The 22759-nt window shown below is 44.6% G+C and overlaps 1 protein-coding gene across 1 annotated transcript; it reads right to left on the minus strand.

The window, feature by feature from the left end:
* Positions 1-9205: 9205 nt before the first annotated feature.
* LOC132766347 (epididymal secretory protein 4-like) lies at positions 9206-22358 on the minus strand. Its single transcript, XM_060760758.2, has 6 exons — positions 22214-22358; positions 19457-19584; positions 16078-16148; positions 12586-12678; positions 10597-10698; positions 9206-9354 (listed from the first exon to the last, which is right to left on the minus strand). Exons 1-6 carry the CDS (start codon positions 22316-22318, stop codon positions 9341-9343), a joined length of 513 nt encoding a protein of 170 aa, XP_060616741.2. The 5' UTR covers positions 22319-22358; the 3' UTR covers positions 9206-9340.
* Positions 22359-22759: the final 401 nt, after the last annotated feature.

Here is a 22759-nt window from a genome sequence, read left to right on the forward strand (position 1 = left end):
CTCATTGTCCTGGGCCCGGTCCTGTTCAACATATTTATTAATGGCTTAGATGAAGGGTTAGAAGGCATGATCATCAAGTTTGCAGACGACACCAAATTGGGAGGGAGAGCCAATAGTCCAGAGGACAGGAGCAGGATTCAAAACGATCTTGACAGATTAGAGACATGATTGGCCAAAACTAACAAAATGAAGTTCAACAGGGACAAATGCAAGATACTCCACTTTGGCAGGAAAAACGAAATGCAAAGATACAGAATGGGGGACAATGCCTGGCTCGAGAGCAGTACGTGTGAAAAAGATCTTGGAGTCCTCGTGGATAGCAAGTTAAACATGAGCCAACAATGTCATGTGGCGGCAAAAAAAGCCAATGGGATTTTGGCCTGCATCAATAGGAGCCTAGTGTCTAGGTCCAGGGAAGTCATGCTACCCCTCTATTCCGCTTTGGTTAGACCACACCTGGAATATTGTGTCCAGTTCTGGGCACCACAATTCAAGAGAGATATTGACAAGCTGGAATGTGTCCAGAGGAGGGCGACTAAAATGATCAAGGGTCTGGAGAACAAGCCCTATGAGGAGCGGCTTAGGGAACTGGGCATGTTTAGCCTGAAGAAGAGAAGGCTGTGAGGAGATATGATAGCCATGTATAAATATGTGAGAGGAAGCCACAGAGAGGAGGGAGCAAGCTTGTTTTCTGCTTCCTTGGAGACTAGGACGCGGAACAATGGCTTCAAACTGTAAGAGAGGAGATTCCATCTGAACACGAGGAAGAACTTCCTGACTGTGAGAGCCGTTCAGCAGTGGAACTCTCTGCCCCGGAGTGTGGTGGAGGCTCCTTCTTTGGAAGCTTTTAAGCAGAGGCTGGATGGCCATCTGTCAGGGGTGATTTGAATGCAATATTCCTGCTTCTTGGCAGAATGGGGTTGGACTGGATGGCCCAGGAGGTCTCTTCCAACTCTTTGATTCTATGATTCTAGGATTCTATGAATTAAATAAATATTTCTCATGTATAAACCATTGGCAATATAATTTGACTAAAATTTAGTAAATATTCACGGTTTATATACATGCAGTAAGGTTAGGCGCATTATCATAATATGTATTAACGAATTACCTATTGTGGAGCTAAAATTGAAATAGCTGTTGCATAAAAACCAGAGCCAATTAACACATGTAATTATTATATTTGAATTCAGCATGTTAAATGTATTAAGAAACGGCACATTTCGTTTCCGAAACTGAGAAAAACTGAAAAAATTGTAGAACAGTGTTATGGGAAGAATTTTGGCAATTTCTACTCTCTATTTAGATTGAATTCCTGTCCGGTCCTAGAGACTACTTCTTGCCATTACCTTTGTGGCATCAAAGTCTGGCTGTATGGGTACATCGGCTGCAATGCAACAGGAGCAGGCAAAAGCCCAGACAATTCCCAACACCAGTGCTTTCATCTGAGGCATGATCCTCTCGGAAAGTATCTGTAAGGGTCAGGTAGGGTGGTTGTTATGTGGAGGAACTGCAGAAATGAGAAGGAGAGGAGTCTTTATATATAGACACCACCAATTCCCTCACCTGGCCTGTTCCGAACACTCCAGAACATGTGGTGACCATTAGGATCTATTTGGCCAGACTTGAAAGGGACAAGTCGGGATCAAAGAACCTATCCAGTCCCACAGGTCTCCACCCACCCTTCAGAAAGAGGAGTGGGAGGCATCTCACAGGGAACAACTCAGGGCCAGAGAATGTTAGACTGTCCATAAAGGTTGTGGAGAATATTGACGTGGCACTAAATGCCCACATGAACAAACATCTCTATCCATCCACATAATCCCCCCCCCCCCGCTTGAGTTGGACGAGACCTGTTGGGCCATCCAGTCCAACCCCATTCTGCCAAGAAGCAGGAAAATCGCATTCAAAGGACCCCTGATAGATGGCCATCCAGCCTCTGTTTAAAAGCTTCCAAAGAAGGAGCCTCTACCCAGAGGCGGCCCTAGGTAATTTTCAATGGTAAGCAAACAGTATTTTGGTGCCCCCCCCCCAAAATCAATCATTGATATATATTTTCTGTTCATCATGGGAGATCTGTGTGCCATATTTGGTTCAATTCCATCATTGGTGGAGTTCAGAATGCTCTTTGATTGTAGGTGAACTATACATCCCAGTAACTACACTTGCTGCACTTGCTCCCTTGCCTGGCCCAAAAGTCACCTCTTCTCCTGACTTTCTTCTCAGCCATTGGAACCAAGAGAGAGAGAGAGAGAGAGAGAGAGAGAGAGGGAGGTGGAGATGCCCACCTTTCCTGAAGGTAGGCGCAAAAACAAAGGAGGGAGCGGAGGTGGGAGATACCTCCAGCCGGAGGGGCTCTCTCTCTCTCTCTCTCTCTCGATCCCAATGGCTGAAGAGAAAGTCAGGAGAAGAGGCGACTTTGGTACGCACGCTGGGGTCTTCAGACATGCCTCCGGACCCAAAGTGGACCAGGCGCAGCGGCTCCACCCCTTGGCCCACCCGCGGATTGGGGAGAGGAGAGGAGGCGGGTGGAGCGCTGGGGGATCGGGAAAGGGAGCCGGTCATGGGGAAGGGATCGAACGCGGAGAATGATTGAGCACCAGCTCTGCTCGCGCACCCTGTGGCCAGGTGGAGCAGGAATGAGAGGGGCTAGGTGAGGCTCAAGGGCCCGGCCCCTTTGGGAAGAGGATCGCCTGGCAGTGAGGCAAGAAAGCCGAGGCTCCCCCCGGACTGCTAGGGCTGTTGTGAGCTGAGGGGGTGCTCCTCAAGTGGCAGTCGAGAGGCATTTACAGAGGCGCCTCTGCGCCCCTGGCCAAAAAAAAGTGTTCTGCGACCGCTTACTTCGCGTAATGGATGAGCCGCCCCTGCCTCTACCACACTCTTGCATGCTTCTAGAACAGGGCCATATAGCCCAAATAACCTCATTGATCTGAATAGGTCAATAATAATAATAATAATAATAACCATCATCATCATCATCATCATCATTATCTTTGGGTTGTTTTGAGTTTTCCGGGCTGTATAGCCAAGTTTTAATGTTGCAGTTGGCCACTTTGATTAGCATTGAATCAGAACAACAGAAAGAAGGAAACCATGGAAACAAACCATGGAAATACAAGCTACCAGTATTTTTTAAAAAACTCTAAAATCAGGAGAGTAAATAAAGAGCAACACTAAAAAAACAAGCGAATTCCAGAGGAAACCATCAGGGCCAGCAAACACCTCCAAACAAAGATTTCCCCCAGGCAGGATGCAGCCAGGCTTTGAAGCTGCAAGGCCATTAAATGCTAATCAAGGTGATCAATTGCAGCATTCACACTTGCCTCATGCAGACAAGAGTTCTTTATGCCACCCTGGACATTGCACAGATATATAGACTTCACTTGCCTAGTTTCCAACAGACTTCTCAACCTCTGGGAATGCCTGCCATAGATGTGGGTGAAACATCAGGAGAGAATGCTTTTGGAACATCTGTAGAGAGTAGCGTAGATCCAAAAATGGAACCGAAATCTTCAAGTCTTCAAATCTTAGTTCTAGGTAAGAAGTCTTGCTATTTTGCACCTTCAGTTTTCCTATCTGTGAAATGGGAATGTGGTTCTCATAAAAGTCATAAGATAATCTTCTCACTAAAGGTGATTTGTAGTGCTAAAGAACATGGTATTCCAATGATCTGTGCAATTCATGCTGCATTTGTTTCACTAAACCTTATTAGTATTGTTTATTTGTTTATTATCCATCCTATACATAGTAGATAGTAGAGGCAAAGATGAAGTACTTTGGCCATATCATGAGGAGAAAGGAAAGTTTAGAGAAGACAAATATGCTGGGGAAAATGGAAGGAAAAAGGAAGAGGGGCCGACCAAGGGCAAGATGGATGGATGGCATCCTTGAAGTGACTGGATTGACCTTGAAGGAGCTGGGGGTGGTGACGGCTGACAGGGAGCTTTACCAGGCCAAGATGAAGTACTTTTGCCACATCATGAGAAGAAAGGAAAGTTTAGAGAAGACAAGTATGCTGGGGAAAATGGAAGGAAAAAGGAAGAGGGGCCGACCAAGGACAAGATGGATGGATGGCATCCTTGAAGTGACTGGACTGACCTTGAAGGAGCTGGGGGTGGTGACGGCTAACAGGGAGCTCTGGCGTGGGCTGGTCCATGAGGTCACGAAGAGTCAGAAACAACTGAACGAATGAACAACAACATACATAGGGTGCAGGGAAGATAACAGTAAGTTTGCAGAAGGAAAAAAAATACACCATATTACCTACTCATGCTTCATAAAGCGACCTCTGCATTCTCATTCTCTGACTCACATCTCCCCATCACCCCAATTTTAAAAAGGTTGTATAACAAGATAAAAGAAAGGAGCATTTGTGAAGGGAAAGAAGCAGAATAAATGGAACCAGAAGAAGTAGAGGAGGAGGAATCTGTGATCAAGGCAAGGGCGTACTCCGCGGCAGTGAAGGCTGCAAGTAAATCTCACATTGTAGCCAACATTGTGTCCACGAGGAATCATCCAGCTGAGCTGTTTCAAACAGTCAGAGGTTTGTTGAACCCCGCCACCTGTGATGGGTCCCTGGCCCTTCAATCTCTCGCTGTGAGGCATTTGCTCGGTTCTTCGCGGATAAAGTGTGGCAGCCATTAGGAGAAAAATAAAATAATCATAATTTAAAATGAACAGAAAAGTCTTACCTTAGTTCTGACGCTTAAAAGGAGATTTTGCAAAGTAAGGGAGAAAATCAGCAGATGGTTTAAATCAATAAAGGAGGTCAGAATGGCTTGTTCTACTACAAATATTTGGAGAAGTGAATGTTGACTTTTAGGCTGAACCTTGAACGCCAGAGACTTGGCGTATAAGGTAAATGGATATTATTGATTTGAGACTAGAACATCTAAGGTCATATAGTGAGAGAGCGCCATCTCCTGTCTATTTAATGTAAATAGCAGGCAATTTTAGATATTTTTTATTTTAAACAAATTCTCTTGGTTTTCATATTAACAACTAAATAGTTGAGGCTGAATTTAACTAAAAGGAGATTGCTTTAATAAAATTTTATGTTATAAATATATAAAACTATAAATCATTAAGAGAGCAAGGAAATTAAGTACCAATTGAACATGTCATCTGGAAATAAGGGGTAAAAAGTTAATAATTATATAAAGTGGGCAAATGTTTGGAGTCATCATGACCTTGCCAAAAGAATGTTCTTGGCAACTATACATGAAGGACAACTGTTAATGATTGTACTGTGTAAATGTCAGGACATTTCTGCGCATATATGAACCAGTGATTTTATGCTATAAATATTGAAGCAAGTCTAACTTCCAACTTGTGTCAGATATTGCTTTCTGAACACCCTATCGAGCTTGATAGTAAACGCCTGAAATCAACTGCTGTCTTCGTTCCTTCCTTCCTGATTGTGCTCTAAATGATCTCGGGTAACTTATGTTCCGTAACAAAAGTAGCTCTGATTCGCTCTGACCTGGACGCCACAGTTACTGCAGTCTCTGAAGATGTAGCAAGAGCTGCTTGTCCGGTTTGAATGGATTCATTTCAATTTGTGCAACCCGAGGACGTTGACAAGATTCTTGGAGAGGCGAGGGTGACCACGTGCATCCTGGACTCCTGCCAATCCTGGCTGATAAAGGAAGCCAGAGGGGGTTTGGCAGAGTGGGTCAAGGTGATGGTGAATGCCTCCCTTGGAACGTGTGATTGCCTCTCAGCTCCAGGGGTTCTTGGAAGAAACTGATTAACTGGATCCATCGCAGTCTAGTTTCAGACTGGGACATAGAACTGAGACAGCCAGTGGCAGATGGCACCTTCATCCACTGGGAAGTGAGACCAGCTGGGCAGTAAATGGCACAACAAGACAAATCAGTCTACACGGCTTGCTTCATGACTATGTGCCAGAGGAAGGAAGAAGGGTCTAAGGAATTCCAACTTATGACAACACTATGGGACTTTTTGTTTCACTTGTGTTGATGTGCTTTATGTTTGGAGATCAGTGCACAGCAACAAAAAAAAGCAGTCTTCACATATTTCATAGACTTTGATTCAATGACCAGTGTCCTCTGGTCATTGAATGTTACAAGCATTGTAACATGTACCATGCTATCATTTGCTTGCTCGGCCATTGAGGTCTTATTTCTTCAGACCATAGTTGGTCTGGTTCTTCCCCTGTAACCTTGTCACCAAGGGATACCCTTCTGGGAATACACGACTCCTGATGGGTTCGCTCACAGGTTTACTGGAACACGTGAGCCCCTCATCACAACAAAGTGATGAATCATCTAGGAGGAGTAGCTATACAGAGAGTTACTGGCAGTTAAGTCCAACTTTAGCAAAATCTGACTTGGCCACGGTAGTCCACGCGCTGGTTACATCCCGTATAGATTACTGCAACGCTCTCTACGTGGGGTTGCCTTTGAAGATGGCTCGGAAGCTACAAATGGTCCAACGATTGGCAGCCAGGATGCTAACAGGAGCGGCACTCAGGGAGCACACCACTCCTCTGCTGCGCCTGCTCCACTGGCTGCCAATTTGCTACCGGGCACAATTCAAAGTGCTGGCTTTAGCCTTTAAAGCCCTAAACGGTTCTGGCCCGACCTATCTGTCCGAACGCATCACCCCCTATGAACCAGTTAGGACATTAAGATCGTCCGGGGAGGCCCTGCTCTCGATCCCGCCAGCCTCACAAGCACGGCTGGCGGGGACGAGAGACAGGGCCTTCTCCGTGGTGGCCCCTCGACTGTGGAACACCCTTCCCGCAGACGTTAGATCGGCTCCCTCCCTGCTGGTGTTCAGGAGAAGAGTGAAGACCTGGCTCTTTGAACAGGCGTTCAATTAAGCAGTGCAATCAATTGACTGAATTTGGAACTGGAATAATGGATGAGGAGATCGGATTGTGATTTTACTGATGAGACGTGACGGATTAGTTATTGGATGTATTGATGTTTGCTCATTTGCTGATGAATTGTTGTATTGTTTTAACTGCTTAATGACTGTTTAGATGCTAATGCTATGCACTTTGTATATTGTCCTGTTGTAAACTGCACTGAGTCGCCTACGGGCTGAGATGGGAGGGATAGCCAATAGTCCAGAGGACAGGAGCAGAATCAAAACGACCTTGACAGATTAGAGAGATGGGCCAAAACTAACAAAATGAAGTTCAACAGTGACAAATATAAGATACTCCACTTTGGCAGAAAAAATGAAATGCAAAGATACAGAATGGGTGACGCCTGGCTCGAGAGCAGTACATGTGAAAAAGATCTTGGAGTCCTCGTGGACAACAAGTTAAACATGAGCCAACAATGTGATGTGGCGGCAAAAAAGCCAATGGGATTTTGGCCTGCATCAATAGGAGCCTAGTGTCTAGGTCCAGGGAAGTAATGCTACCCCTCTATTCTGCTCTGGTTAGACCACATCTGGAATATTGTGTCCAATTCTGGGCACCACAATTCAAGAGAGATATTGACAAGCTGGAATGTGTCCAGAGGAGGGCGACTAAAATGATCAAGGGTCTGGAGAACAAGCCCTATGAGGAGCGGCTTGGGGAGCTGGGCATGTTTAGCCTGAAGAAGAGAAGGCTGAGAGGAGATATGATAGCCATGTATAAATATGTGAGAGGAAGCCACAGGGAGCAAGCTTGTTTTCTGCTTCCTTGGAGACTAGGACGCGGAACAATGGCTTCAAACTACAAGAGAGGAGATTCTATCTGAACATGAGGAAGAACTTTCTGACTGTGAGAGCCGTTCAGCAGTGGAACTCTCTGCCCCGGAGTGTGGTGGAGGCTCCTTCTTTGGAAGCTTTTAAGCAGAGGCTGGATGGCCATCTGTCAGGGGTGATTTGAATGCAATATTCCTGCTTCTTGGCAGAATGGGGTTGGACTGGATGGCCCAGGAGGTCTCTTCCAACTCTTTGATTCTATGATTCTATGATTCTATGAGATAGTGCGGTATACAAATAAAGTAAATAAATAAAAGTAAATAATAAAAACAAACCTTTATGGCCTGTCTTCAACTGGGTGAGTTGGTTTCTCTGTCCTGGCCTATCTGCTTTTGAGCATAGCTCACCAGGTATGGATCCTCTTTAACCGAGGTCCTAGTTTACCACAACACTGTGACCTTGCCACCAAGGGAGAATTTTCTGGGAGTCCATGACTGCTCTCAGAACAAGTAAGGCCCCTCACCACAACAAAGTGACGATCCATCAGAGGAGTAGTTATATAGAGAGTTAGTGGTAGTTATGTTTCACCCCCCCCCCCCCCCCAACCAAGCCTTGGACTCCCTTCCTCTATGCAGATGCCCTTCCTTCTTGAGACCAGTTATTCAGAGAGATGACCAGAGGGTATGGACGCCAGAACAGTTAAATCCTAATGAGAAAGCTCACAAGAAAGCCTCCACTCAACTCATACAAAGAACAACCTTCCCCCAAAAGCAGCACAGCCAAGTCTCCCCAATAACACTCTGAAACCGGAGAGGTTTGATCCAAGAGACACAAGCTCTCTTTATGTGGTCTTTTCACCACAACCAACAAAACACCCCTGTTTTGTTGCTAGGGGCCAGAGTTCTGATTGGCTACTGTCTCTGGCTTGCTGCTGAGACAAACGGTTTTAACTGCCACTTAAGCTGTGTGATGCTTGGGGGTCCCTGGCTTCAGATGCAAAGAGAGAAGAATGCTGAAATTTAAAAAGTAGCTTTGAACAGCCAGATGTGTTCAAAGTGGCCGTTTTCATGTTGTGTTGCTGTGTACCTCAAGTCATGTTTGGCTGATGTCAACCCTAAGGACATAGACCCTTTCATGAGGTATTGGGAAGAATTGTTCAGCAGGTTGCTGTTGTGAGGATTTGAAAAGAGATGCCATGATGTAACGGGTTGACTGGAAAGACATGTGATGGCAGCTGATTGGCTGAGCATGCCAGGGGTCAGAGTTCTGATTGGCTGCTGTCTCTGGCTTGCTGCTGAGACAAATGGTTTTAACTGTCATTTTCACTTTGGAGAGTGGAGAGTGCTGACTGGAAAAAGCCAGGAAGGAAATGGCTGCCAACTCTCTGAAGCCTGATCATTTCTAAGGCATGAAGCATATTTTAAAGACTGTTTAAAAGGACTGTTTATTCCGTCTGTTCTCTGTGTGCATTCAGAGAGACCGCTGTATATATTGCTGCCCTGTTTGATCTTTTGAATTGAAGTAAAGATGCTGTTACTTGTTACACAAGACCAAGTGACACTTTATTATACTGCAGGGCATATCTTGGTTCAGAAACTGTGGTAAAGCTTCTGTTTATTTACATGTTTGCCTTCCTCCAGGAACTGGTGCACCTGCAGTGGTTGTTCTCTCACTACGGGCATGAGCCTGTGGAAGGAAAGAGACAATTATCCCAATGAGAGGAGGAATTGAGTCTAGGGAGCAGGGCATGAGAAGGACACCAGTGTTTTCACTCTTCATCACTAATGTTACTATTGTATTGTCGAAAGCTTTCATGGCTGGAATCACTAGGTTCTTGTGGGTTTTTTCGGGTTATAGGGCCATGTTCTAGAGGCATTTCTCCTTACGTTTCGCCTGCATCTATGGCAAGCACTTCCTCTGAGGATGCTTGCCATGGATGCAGGCGAAACGTCAGGAGAAATGCCTCTAGAACATGGCCCTATAGCCCAAAAAACCCACAAGAACCTAATGCTACTATTATTATGTGAATTCATTGTTATTTTGAATCCCCCAGTGACGCAGTGGGTTAAACCCTTGTACTGGTTGGACTGCTGACCGAAAGGTCTCCTTTACGAGAGGAAAGCAGGATATTCATACTATTATTAATAATAAAAATACAATATACAGTTAAAGCAATGGCTACTATAAAAATACCTTTAAAAATTAAATAAGCCATTATATTAAAACTATTAGGTAAAGGTAAAGGTTTTTGTGTCTGATTCTGCGGCTTGGTGCTCATCTCCATTTCTAAACCAAAGAACCAGCGTTGTCCGTAGACACCTCCAAGGTCATGTGGCCAGTATGACTGCAAGGAGCACCGTTACCTTCCCACCAAAGCGGTACTATTGATCTGCTCACATTTTGCATGTTTTCAAACTGCTAGGTTGGCAGAAGCAGGGGCTAACAGCCGGAGCTCACCCTGCTCCCTGGAATCGAACTGCTAACCTTTCAGTCAGCAAGTTCAGCAGCTCAGCGGTTTAACCCGTTGTGCCACCAGTGATGGTCACTCGTTGGCCTGATAGTTGTATTGTGTCCAAATCTGGTGTCAGTTCACCCAGTGGTTTTTGAGTTATGTTAATCCCACAAACGAACATTACATTTTTATTTATATAGATTTATAAAAAAATCTACGAAGCAGCGAGTCCGCGTAAAGCGAACTGCGAAGTAGCGTGGGAACACTGTAATCTGGGATCAGAACCCGGCATATAGGGCAGTGTAGATCAAACCTCATTCAAGTTGGACTTAGGGCAACTAGCCAGTCCTGAAAAAGGAAATTGTTAACAAACTGGATGCTTCATTTTCCATATATCATTTCAGTTCAGTTTGATTATAACATTTGAAACTTGCCTGAATGTTTAAAGACACCGTTTGGCATTGTCCCCCTCTTACCTGTTGAAGGCATGTCGATTATTTTGTCTGTAGGGAATCCCAATGAGCCCGCAACTTCCTTGAATTTTTCCTTTAAGCTGTCTGATCCTTGGGGGTTCCTGGCTACAGATGCAAAGAGAGAGAAATGCTGAAATTTAGAAAGGAGCTGAACAGCCAGATGGGTTCAAAGTGACCATTTTTGTGTTGTGTTGCTGTGTGCCTCAAGTCATTTCTGGTTGATGGCAACCTTAAGGAGAGAGACCTGTTCATGAGGTATTCCTGGAAAGATTTGTTCAGCAAGTAGGGTGTGTCATTGCTTTCCTCTGAAGCCGAGAAAGTGTGACATACCCAGTTGGCTTCCGTAAATGAGTTGAGATTTGAAACCTGGTCTCTCTCACACAGAGAGACTTCTCTCACACTGAGAGCTTTCTCAGACTGAGGCATTACTAAGCAACAGGAACACCTTCCTGTATGTGTGAAAAAGATCTTGGGGTCCTCGTGGACAACAAGTTGAACATAAGCCAACAATGTGATGCGGCAGCAAAAAAAGCCAATGGGATTTTGGCCTACATCAATAGGAGTCAAGTGTCTAGATCCAGGAAACTCATGCTCTCCATGCTCTATTCATCTGGAATACTGTGTCCAATTCTGGGCACCACAATTGAAGAGAGATGTTGACAAGCTGAAAAGTGTCCAGAGGAGGGTGACTAAAATGATCAAGGGTCTAGAGAACAAGTCCTATGAGGAGCGGCTTAAGGAGCTGGGCATGTTTAGCCTGAAGAAGAGAAGGCTAAGGGGAGATATGATAGCCATGTATAAATATGTGAGAGGAGCTGGGCACGTTTTGTCAGGATTAATTGAGTTATGTATGTGTTTTAAATGTGCTTCTATGTATTGCAAATATGGATGCCACTGTGAATTGAAAATGCTGTGCAGAAATGTTTAGGCTGTGATTAAGTGAACTTGAGAAAGTAAGATAAGCTTTGTTCTGGTGAGAAACTGAAGGGAGTTGCCAGCTTCTAGCAGGAGAAGATAAGCATATGTTCAGAAGTGTTTTGGCTTTCGGTTTTGACTAGTTCTCTTCCTGTATGTCGCTCGCTAGAGAAAGATGTGTTTGCTGTGTGTGCTTAGTAAAACTTAGTTTTCTTTTGTAACTCAAAGCTTGCAGAGTCCTTATTTGCAACTCAGTGTCTGTTTGATCTAGCATTCCTTCCGCTGGACGTCGACAATCTCTGACATGTTTAGTCTTCAGAAGAGAAGGCTGAGAGGAGACATGATGGCTGTGTATAAATATGTGAGAGGAAGTCATAGGGAGGAGAGAGCAAGCTTATTTTTTTTGCTGCCCTGGAGACTAGGACGCAATGAAGCAATGGCTTCAAACTAGAAGAAAGGAGATTCCATCTAAACATTAGGAAGAACTTCCTGACTGTGAGAGCTGTTCAGCAGTGGAACTCTCTGCCTCAAAGTGTGATGGAGGCTTTTAAACAGAGGCTGGATGGCCATCTGTCGGGGGTGCTTTGAATACGATTTTCTGTCAGTACTGTGGTTTTATTGTGGCGAAATATAGCTTATAGTTTTAAATTGTGTGTGTCCAGTGTAGGACGTAATGCTATGTAATGCTTTGCAAGGGCATAGATGTTATTTATTGCCTAGAGCGTGAACGTATTTCCTGTATACGTCACACATTCCAATGACCGTGGACTTGAGATAACGGACTGCTGGGTGTTCTCTCCCAGCCATGCCCGGGAAGAAGCAAGACGCGTGTGTGATTTCTCCTGTACATAGTTATGTTTGTTATTTTTTTGTAGCTGTTAGAAAGTAACTAAATAAATGTGCCACTTCAAGGCTTTGAAGTTGATTGAAGACTGCACACATTGCCATTGCTTACTCTGAAGAGAGCATAACTAGAGATTTCCTATATGTCGCCATGCCATGCCATGCCATGCCATGCCCACCCTCACCTCACCATGTGCCCGATGGCATCATCTTCCAGGATCCCATCAGACATACCTTCAAAATGCAGGACTTTTTGTTGCCCGGTCTCAACGTGAACAATGTGGTAACTCTCATAATCTGTGTCTACTATGCGGATAGTGCTCCCAGCTTCATTTCAAAGAGAATGACAGAAAACCAAATCAGATAGGGGAGTACAACAAAGAAATACGTATTTGATTCTTCTGTGGAATATACACACATACATAATTACTAGGGCTGTCCAACCATGGAAAAATTTGTTTCAAAATTCGATTCGTTTTTTGTGGGTTTTTGCGTTTCGTTATTTAAAAGAATTCCGAATTTTTTCTTAAAAAAAGTTCGATATTTACGAAATTTCGTAAATCACAAAACAATTACGAAACAATTACAAATCGATTACGAATTGATTCGTTAATGGTGGCCGCGATCGCGCAATACGCTAAAAAAAAATCTGAAGCTTCCCTCTCCCTCTGTTGTTGACTGTTGGTGTGATAATTATATTTTTTTTCACTGAGAAAACAAACAGCAACCCTAAAACTTGCACCAGACATGCGGAAATAATAACGAATCAATAACGAATCAATAACGAATCAATTATGAATCAATTACGAAACGAATTGGAAAAATTCTTTTCGTTTTTTAGTTGCTCCTGAATGGTTCGTTATCGCTTCATTATCAAAAAAAATAACGATTTTTTAACGAATTATGAAATTACGAAACGAAACTGCCCAGCCCTAATAATTACCATAAACCCGTGGATGATTTCCATCCAGAACAGACTCAACTGGCCCAGATTACCTGTCCGAACGTATCTCCCGTTATGAACCATCACAAAGTTTAAGATCAGCTGGGGAGGTCCTGCTCTCGATCCCACCATAATCGCAAACGTGACTGGTTGGGACGAGAGACAGGGCCTTCTCAGTGGTGGCCCCTCACCTCTGGAACTCTCTCCCCAGTGACATCAGATCAGCCCCCTCCCTCCTGTCATTGAGAAATAAACTCAAAACTTAGTTATGGGACCAAGCGTTGGACTGATAGAGGCAGCAATTGAGAATAAGACTCAAGTGATAGGAATGACAATAGACTGACCCAGACTTGGATAAACAAACAAACAAACAAACTGCTGAATGGTGATGGGACACATCAGTAAATCTCGTGGATTCAATAGGTCTCCTTTAGTTAGGACTACCAATAGGGAATCTGAGCCCAAAGTACTTTTGTTGAAGGTGTTCTGCAGTGATACGAACAACTACATACTTGTGTCAGATGTTGCTTTCGAGAGGTAGAGACTGCAATGTCAGTGGCATGAGGGATCTCATCTGGATTATAGTCTGAATAGTAATTATATTATTCCTTGGCATATTCCCAACAAAGGCAGAGGTAAAGGTAAAGGTTTTCCCCTGACATTAAGTCGAGTCGTGTCCGACTCTGGGTGGTGGTGCTCATCTCCATTTCTAAGCTGAAGATCCGGTGTTGTCCATAGACATCTCCATGGTCATGTGGCCTGCATGAAGTGCTGTTAACTTTATGGTGGAGTGGTACCTATTGATCTACTCAGTCTCACATTTCCATGTTGGGTGCCCTGACAAATTTGTGAACATCCTGCATGATGGCAACAGTCTTGGACAGCAGTGGCTCCCAAAGTGACCCATTTAAGGTGAAATCAGGTGTCAAACAGGAATGTGTTATTGTCCCAACCTTATTTTCCATCTGCATAACTATGATACTTGTTGATGGGAAGCGTCCTACCGGAGTGGAAATCATCTATCGGACAGATGGCAAGCTATTTAACCTCAGCAGATTGAAAGCCAAAACCAAGGTTACAACAACATCTGTTATGTTATAGAACTCCAGTATGCTGATGACAATGTTGTCTGTGCGCATTCAGAAGAAGACCTACAAGCCACTCTAAACACCTTTGCAGAAGCATACGAGAAGCTCGGCCTCTCATTGAACATTGAGAAAACCAAAGTGCTCTTCCAGCAGTCACCGGCTAATCACTACTTCCAGCATACACCAGCCAATCCCTCTCCAATGCCAGAGATACAGCTTAATGGTGTCACATTAGAAAATGTTGACAATTTCCGCTCCTTTGGCAGCCACCTCTCCACAAAAGTCAACATTGACACCGAAATACAACACCGCCTGAGCTCTGCGAGTGCAGCATTTTTTCCGAATGAAGCAGAGAGTGTTTGAGGACAGAGACATCCGTAGGGATACCACGGTGATTGTTTATAAAGCTATTGTCCTCCCAACCCTGCTATATGCCTGTGAGACGTGGACTGTCTACAGACGTCACATGCAACTTCTGGAACGATTCCATCAGCATTGCCTCTGAAAAATCCTGCAAATCTCTTGGGAAGACAGGTGGACAAATGTCAGCGTGCTGGAAGAAGCAAAGACCACCAGCATTGAAGCGATGGTCCTCCGCCATCAACTCCGCTGGACCGGCCACCTTGTCCGAATGCCCGACCACCTTCTCTCAAAGCAGTTGCTCTACTCCGAACTCAAGAATGGAAAATGGAGTGTTGGAGGACAGGAAAAGAGATTTAAAGATGGGCTCAAAGTCAACCTTAAAAACTGTGGCATAGACACTGAGAACTGGGAAGCCCTGGCCCTTGAGCGCTCCCGTTGGTGGTCAGCTGTGACCAGCAGTGCTGTAGTATTTGAAGAGGCACGAATTAAGGGTGAAAGAGAGAAACGTGCCAAGAGGAGGAAGGCACATCAAGCCAACCCTGACCGAGACTGCCTTCCACCTGGAAACCAATGCCCTCAATGTGGGAGAACATGCGGGTCAAGAATAGGGCTCCACAGCCATCTACAAACCCACCGCTAGGCCACCACACTTGGAGGACAATCTTACTTGGATAACGGGTAAGTAAGTAAGTAATGAAATGGTACACTACCAGATGCAATTATGCAAGGCAATTTGGCTTTCAGTTGTTAGACTGATAGCCTGCTGTCTCTGATTTGTTAGGAAACAGAGAAGATGCCAGTGCATAAAATAGCAGTGCTTCAAAAGTGTTTCTCAGTTGCCCAAAAGTACATCTACTCTCCCATGAATCAACTTGTTTTATATTATGCACTCAAGAGTCAAAATGAAGTTGACTTTGGTAAAAAAACCAAACATATTTGGTTGACTCACAACCTTCATGTGTTCATCATACACAGGGACAAAACTTATCAGTCCAGTTTCAGATATGTTTGAGATAATTGTGTTTGTTGGCACGTCTTGGTCTGAGCAATCCCAAAGTCTAAGAAGTATGAGGTCTGAGCAGTTTCAGAGCCTAATCGTTTGGTCTGCAGCCCCTCCCACAACTTCTCAGGAAACATAGAGCAAGGGAAGAAAGCTGCATTCCAGAACATACATACATACAATGTGTAAGCAACAGGATTATTTGCAAACAATTTACTAGAGGAGGCTTGAAGAAGGTTGTGATTTCCAAGGAGGTAAGATAATGGTGGACCACACTCACTTAAATTCCCTTCAGTGCCAGGCAGGGATTCACACACGCACACTCCCCTTACCTTCTGTTGTAAATTTACCCGGCTGGTCGGTGTGCAAAAACTTAATTATTTTTGTGCCACATACTCCATTCCTGCAAAAAGAACCAAAACTTACAATTAAAGGGCTGGTAAGATCATAGACATTTGCACCTGCATGATGCTTTTGAGGCAGTAGGGGGTGCCATGTGATCAAGCAATTAATAGTATTGTTGAAGGCTTTCATGGCCGGAATCATTGGGTCGTTGTAGGTTTTCTGGGCTGTATAGCCATGTTCTAGAAGCGTTCTCTCTTGACGTTTTGTTTGCATCTATGGCGGGCATCCTCAGAGGTTGTGAGGTCTTTTGGAAACTAGGAAAATTGGGTTTATATACCTGTGGATATATAAATCCAACTGTGGATATAACCACCATTTAGTAATGTGTAAGTAAGAGTTCATGGGTGAAAGCCATTAAGGGTGGAGGTATGCAAGAGATAGGTTGCAGCTGTTTGTGGATATAAGGAGCGAACCTTGGAAATGATCTTCGGGAGAAAAGTATTGTCATATGTATTGTCGAAGGCTTTCATGGCTGGAATCACTAGGTTCTTGTGGGTTTTTTCGGGCTACAGAGCCATGTTCTAGAGGCTCTATAGCCCGAATATAGAGGCTCTATAGCTCTGAGGATGCTTGTCATAGATGCAGGCGAAACATCAGGAGAAATGCCTCTAGAACATGGCTCTATAGCCCGAAAAACCCCACAAGAACCTAGTATTGTCATATTTTGGTGGTGGATGCTGCTGGTTTTCCCCCCAGGTCTGTTGGATTTTCGGTATCCTGACCTGTCTCCTGTAATCTTGGAACCCTTGAACCTTTGGACTGGCTTTTGACTACGGTATAGACTCTTGATCCCTGGACTTTGTTTATTGAACTCTCGGCGTTTGACCACTGGACTGGACCCTTTGACTACAGTGTAGCTTTTGCTATCGGTTTTTGTTTATTCTGTGGCTGAGTGCTATCTTTATTTTTATATTTTGGTCTATTAAAACAGCCAGCAAGTAAGTGCTGTTTTAATTAAACTGTTTTATATCAAACTGGGTTTTTGTTTGATTCACCTCTGATGGAAATAACAGCAGAGTTCTGGCAACGTGACAGACTGAAACCTGTGGATTTACTACCCTGTTCACATGGGATATTTTGGCCTCACTGATGCCTACAACAGGGGAAACACAGCGTTCCCTCGCTACTTCGTGGTTCGCCTTTTGAAGACTCGCTGTTTCACGTTTTTTTAAAAAAAAACACGAATTTAAGATATTTAAAGCAAGTAGCGAGGGAACACCAAGGCGGGAGAGAAAGAGAGGGGGGGGGGCATCTCGTCACTGCCTGCACCCCCTCCCTGGCTCTTCTTCTTACCTCTGGGGGTGGCTCTTCTTCCCTCCTTGCCCTCTTTACCTTCCTCCTTCTCCTCTGCGGCGCTCCCCTTCTCAACACGGCTGCTCCTCCTCCTGCTGCTCCTGGGCCTCTTGCTGCTGCTTGGGCCCCACAATGCCTCTGCCGCCTCCTCAATCGCACCGCGGCTGTGGGGCCCAAACAGTTGCAAGAGACCCAGAAGCAGCAGCAGGAGGAATTGTCAGTATACTGGTTTTACTAGTGTGAAATACAGCTTATAGTTTTAAACTTTGTCTGTGTCCCGTGCAGGACGGTATGCTATGCAAGGGTTAAAAGCATAGATGTCATTTATTGCCTAGAGCATTGTGCTGGCACGGCAGTGCCAGGAGATTTGAATCTCTTTTTCTTGCTTTGCTAGTTTGTATGAATTTATTTAGCCACACATTTTGCAATCAGGTAGCTTCCCCAGGTTGCAGCAACCTGGCAATCATCGTTAGAGTTTTTAGACCCGCCCTTTTCCCCAGGGTTTTGGAGGCAAAGGAGGACTTTTGTTCAGTCTCACTGTTTGAAGCCTTACAGCAGGATGTGTGGATTTCTCTATCCCACCTTCACAAAGGCTTCACTACTCACAGCTCTGCTGGGGGAGTAAAGGGATAGTCCCACAGCTTCTGCTGGGGGAATACAGCCAGCCTTTTCTGGGGCAACAGGACAGTTCCTACAGCCTTTGTGGAGTAAAACTAAAGGACACCTTTCAGCTTGGCAGATCTACAGCAACCTTGTCTGGTAAGGGACCACTATCCATAAAGTAGCCTGGAGCCGAAAGTAGGGGCCTCACGCCAGCAAGGTAAAGAAAGATTGCCCAGAAAGGGGTCAGAAGATTTCCCTAAGGAAGAAAGGAACAGTTTACCACCAGTTGCCTGCCCTTGATAGCAGATTGAGGAAGCTACCGGTTTTCCAAGGTTATGAAGAATTTAATTCATTTGTTTGAAGATTTAAGCCCAAATAAAGAACGTTGTTGAACTTATTTTGAGCCTCAATAGAACTTTGTGTTGGGAAATCTAAGGAGCCCTTCAGCTGAGGCACTCCGGCATCCCGTTGGGCATACAGAGAGCACGTCCTGTAAACAGACATTATTTCAGGCCCAGCGTGCGACAGCACAAGCATAAACTGTGAACAGTTCTGAGATACGTCACACATTCTAATGACGTGAATTTATGATAACGGACTGCTGGGCGTTCTCTTTCAGCCATGCTGTGAAACGAGCAAGATGAGTGTATGATTTCTCCTGTACATTGTTCTGTTATTTTCTGTAGCTGTTAGAAAGTAACTAAATAAACATGCCGCTTCAAGGCTTTGAAGCTGATGGAAGACTGTGCACTCTGTTTTCTTTGTGTGCCTCATTGCAGTTGCACTGAGGATGAATTGTACTCACAGGAGCTGCAGCAGAAGGAGGTGCTGAGATTCCTGCTGCCCCAGAAGCAGAGAAAGAGGCACCTCGTTGCCACCTGGGCCTCTTGCCGCTGCTTGGGCCCCACAGCCGTAGTGCGATTGAGGAGATGTCAGATGCATCGCAGGACCCAAGCAGCGTTAAGAGGCCCAGACGGTGAAAAGGTGCCTCTTCCGCCACTTCTCGAGCAGCAGCAGCTGTGACGGGAAGGGAGGCATCAAGGAGGAGGCAGGTAAAAAGGGCGAGGAGGGAAGAAGAGGCACCCGAGAGGGAAGAAGAAGATCAGGGAGGGGCTACTACTTTACGGAATAATTTCACCTATCACGAGTGGTCGTGGAACGTAACACCCATGATAAGTGAGGGAACAATGTATAACAAAAAATCATTGTGGTTTTGTCTTCAAAAATTTTGAGAGAGGCTGAATTTGAGCGAGCCAATTCATTGCTGTTTTCTACCATACTTAGATTTTGGCTCCTGCAAACTTGCAAAATGAGGAAAATTAAGCTGGGAGCCAGTTGGTTCACCGGGTAGAAAAAAAAGGAATATTTTCCAAAAGAAACAGATAAATATAACAATTTAAGTAAACCTACTCCAGTCCTTCAACGCCAATGTCTACGTCTCCGTTGTCCAAGGGCGTCACTGTTCTTGAAACAATTTTAACATCATTCATCCCCCCTAGATCCATTACTATCTGGAGAGGGTACCACTTACCAGCCATCTAGGAGAAAAAGAGAGAAACATAGAATCATGAAATTATTGGGCCGAGCTGTAGCACAGCAGGTTAATCACCAGCTTCAATAGATCACTGCTGACCAGAAGGTGACAGGTTCGAAGCCCGAGTTGGATTGAGCACCTGACTGTTAAGCCTAGCTTAAGCAGTTTGAAAACAGCTGAGCTGTGAGTAGAGAAATTGACTGCTTAAAGCAGGGAGGTATTTTATGACACTATAAAAATGCCATACACTGAAAGACTATGTCCCTGTGACTCAGGTCTCATAGAAACAACGGAGCATGTGCTTCTGCAGTGCCTGTTTTATAGAGACATTCGATCTTGTCTCATCTTGCCATGGACAATTAAATTAAATACCCAGGACGCCACAAGGAGGAGGGAGCAAGCTTGTTTTCTGCTTCCTTGGAGACTAGGACGCGGATCAATGGCTTCAAACTACAAGAGAGGAGATTCCATCTGAACACTAGGAAGAACTTCCTGACTGTGAGAGCCATTCAGCAGTGGAACTCTCTGCCCCGGAGTGTGGTGGAGGCTCCTTCTTTGGAAGCTTTTAAGCAGAGGCTGGATGGCCATTTGTCAGGGGTGATTTGAATGCAATATTCCTGCTTCTTGGCAGAATGGGGTTGGACTGGATGGCCCATGAGGTCTCTTCCAACTCTTTGATTCTATGATTCTATGACGCTCTGGACGATACTAGATAGCCCTGCTGCTCTCAGTCACAAACTCGGCTGTGACGTACAATGTTGCTAAGATCTGCATGGCTATGATTAAAATCTGGCAGACAATAATTGAGAGTCAAAAGACCTAAGCTTCACCTCTGGAATATAGATGGGAAATCAGATACAGACTGATATTTATAGTGTTGGATATTCCCTCCTCTCTCCCTCCCCTGGTGCCATCCCCACTACCTCCCTTTAGACTCAACTGTGGGTTGAGTTGGGTTTTAATAACTACTTGTATGTGGTTTTTAGCCTAGATTTTAAAATTTGTTGAAGTTTAAAGCATATAACCCATTTGGTTTGACGCGGATGTGTGGGACTGGGTCCTCCTGGGTCCTCCTGTTATGATCTGGTCATCAACCGTAATAAAGTTTTCTTACTTACATAATAGGCATGGTTAGGTACCATCAGAATCTTCGTAATTTGGAATAAAGTCGGAAAAAATACCTTTTCGAAATAATTTCAGAGTTTTTAAGAAAACCGGAAGTCTCTTTGCCCTTCCGAAGCTTTTTCTGCCATTTTTGTTACGACTCATGAAGTGAGTCGGAAATTATTCAGCTTTTCCCCGCTTCTGGTCCTTGGCCTCGGCTCAAGCCAGAGAAGCCAGAGAAGGAAGGAATTTCTTGGCCTTGGCTCAAGCCAGAGAAGCCAGTTTTAAACCATAGAAGAAAGGTATTTCCGTTTGCTTTTCCGCATTTCTGGTCCCTGGCCTCGGCTCAAGCCAGAGAAGACAGTTTTAAAGCCAGAGAAGGAAGGAATTTCCTGGCCTTGGCTTAAGCCAGAGAAGACAGTTTTTAACCATAGAAGAAAGGTATTTCCTCCATTTGCTTCTCCGCATTTCTGGTCCCTGGCCTCAGCTCAAGCCAGAGAAGCCAGTTCTAAAGCCAGAGAAGCTAGTTTTAAACCATAGAAGAAAGGTATTTCCTCCATTTGCTTCTCCGCATTTCTGGTCCCTGTCCTCAGCTCAAGCCAGAGAAGCCAGTTCTAAAGCCAGAGAAGCTAGTTTTAAACCATAGAAGAAAGGTATTTCCTCCATTTGCTTTTCTGCATTTCTGGTCCCTGGCCTCGGCTCAAGCCAGAGAAGACAGTTTTAAAGCCAGAGAAGACAGTTTTAATGCCAGAGAAGCTAGTTTTAAACCAGAGAAGGAAGGAATTTCCTCCACTTGCTTTTTCCCACTTCTAGAGTAAAACAACTACTTTCAAAGTAAAGACCACCCAATGGAATAGGAAATAATACTTTCAAACCATTAACAAAAGGATTTGGAAGTCTCTGAAGTTTTGAAAAGTTTTAACCATTTTTTTCTGTGAAAATCGGAATTGACTTTAGAATCGAACCACCACCACCCCCTACATCCGAAACGAGTTTTGAACCATTTTCTTTTTTTGGATGAACCAAGCCTATTACACAAAAATGCCTGCTGTCAAAGAGCAAGGAGGAAATACGATCAAAATGACTCGGTGTCATAGTGGATGACGAGACAGCTCCCTCCTGTGGACAGAATCGAGCATAACCTCCAGGCACCGAAGTTGAAATGCCAGAAATACCTCTATCTGCCTGTATGCATGCCTAGAAATTGGCATTAAACATTTGCCATGTATATGTGCATTGTGATATGTCCTGAGTCCCCTTCGGGGTGAGAAGAGCGGAATATAAATACTGTAAATATATAAGCAATCAATCATAGAGCCATAGGGTACCCTAGAGGCTATCTAGTCCCATCCCCTACCATGGAGGAAACCATAATGAATGTTCTGCCAAGAGGTGGCTAAATAATCTATGACTAAAAGTTTCAAAGAAGGAGAAAGTTCATCATCAGAGAGGTTTTTGTCAATTTCTACTCTCGGATGGTATTCAGCTAGAATTCCTGTCCGGTCTTAGAGACTATTCCTTGCCATTACCTTTGTGGCATCAAAGTTTGCCTGTATGGGTATATCAGCTGCAACGCAACAGGAATAGGCAATAGCCCAGACCATGCCCAACACCAGTGCTTTCATCCCGGCCATGATCCTCTCGGAAAATATCTGGAAGGGTCAGGTAGAGTGGTTGCTCTCTGGGGGAACTGCAGAAATGAGAAGGAGAGGAGTCTTTATATATAGACACCACCAATTCCCACACCTGGCCTGTTCTGAAAACGCCAGAACATGCGGTGACCATCAGGATCTGTTTGGCCAGACTTGAAAGGGGATAAGCCGGGATCAGAGAACCTATCCAATCCCACAGGTCTCCACCCACAGTTTTTCCAAAGAAAAACTGTGGAGGAGTGGGAGGCATCTCATAGGAAACAACTTAGTGCCAGAGAATGTTAGACTGTCCATAAAGGCTGTGGAGAACTCTTCTGACGTGGCACTAAAAGCCCACATGAACAAACATCTCCATCCATCACATAATCCCCTCTCCCCCCACCACAAGGTGCTGGGATCAACTTTCTAATATCAAGACCGGGT

Source organism: Anolis sagrei, chromosome 2, assembly GCF_037176765.1.
Source record: "Anolis sagrei isolate rAnoSag1 chromosome 2, rAnoSag1.mat, whole genome shotgun sequence".
Classification (NCBI taxonomy): domain Eukaryota; kingdom Metazoa; phylum Chordata; class Lepidosauria; order Squamata; family Dactyloidae; genus Anolis; species Anolis sagrei.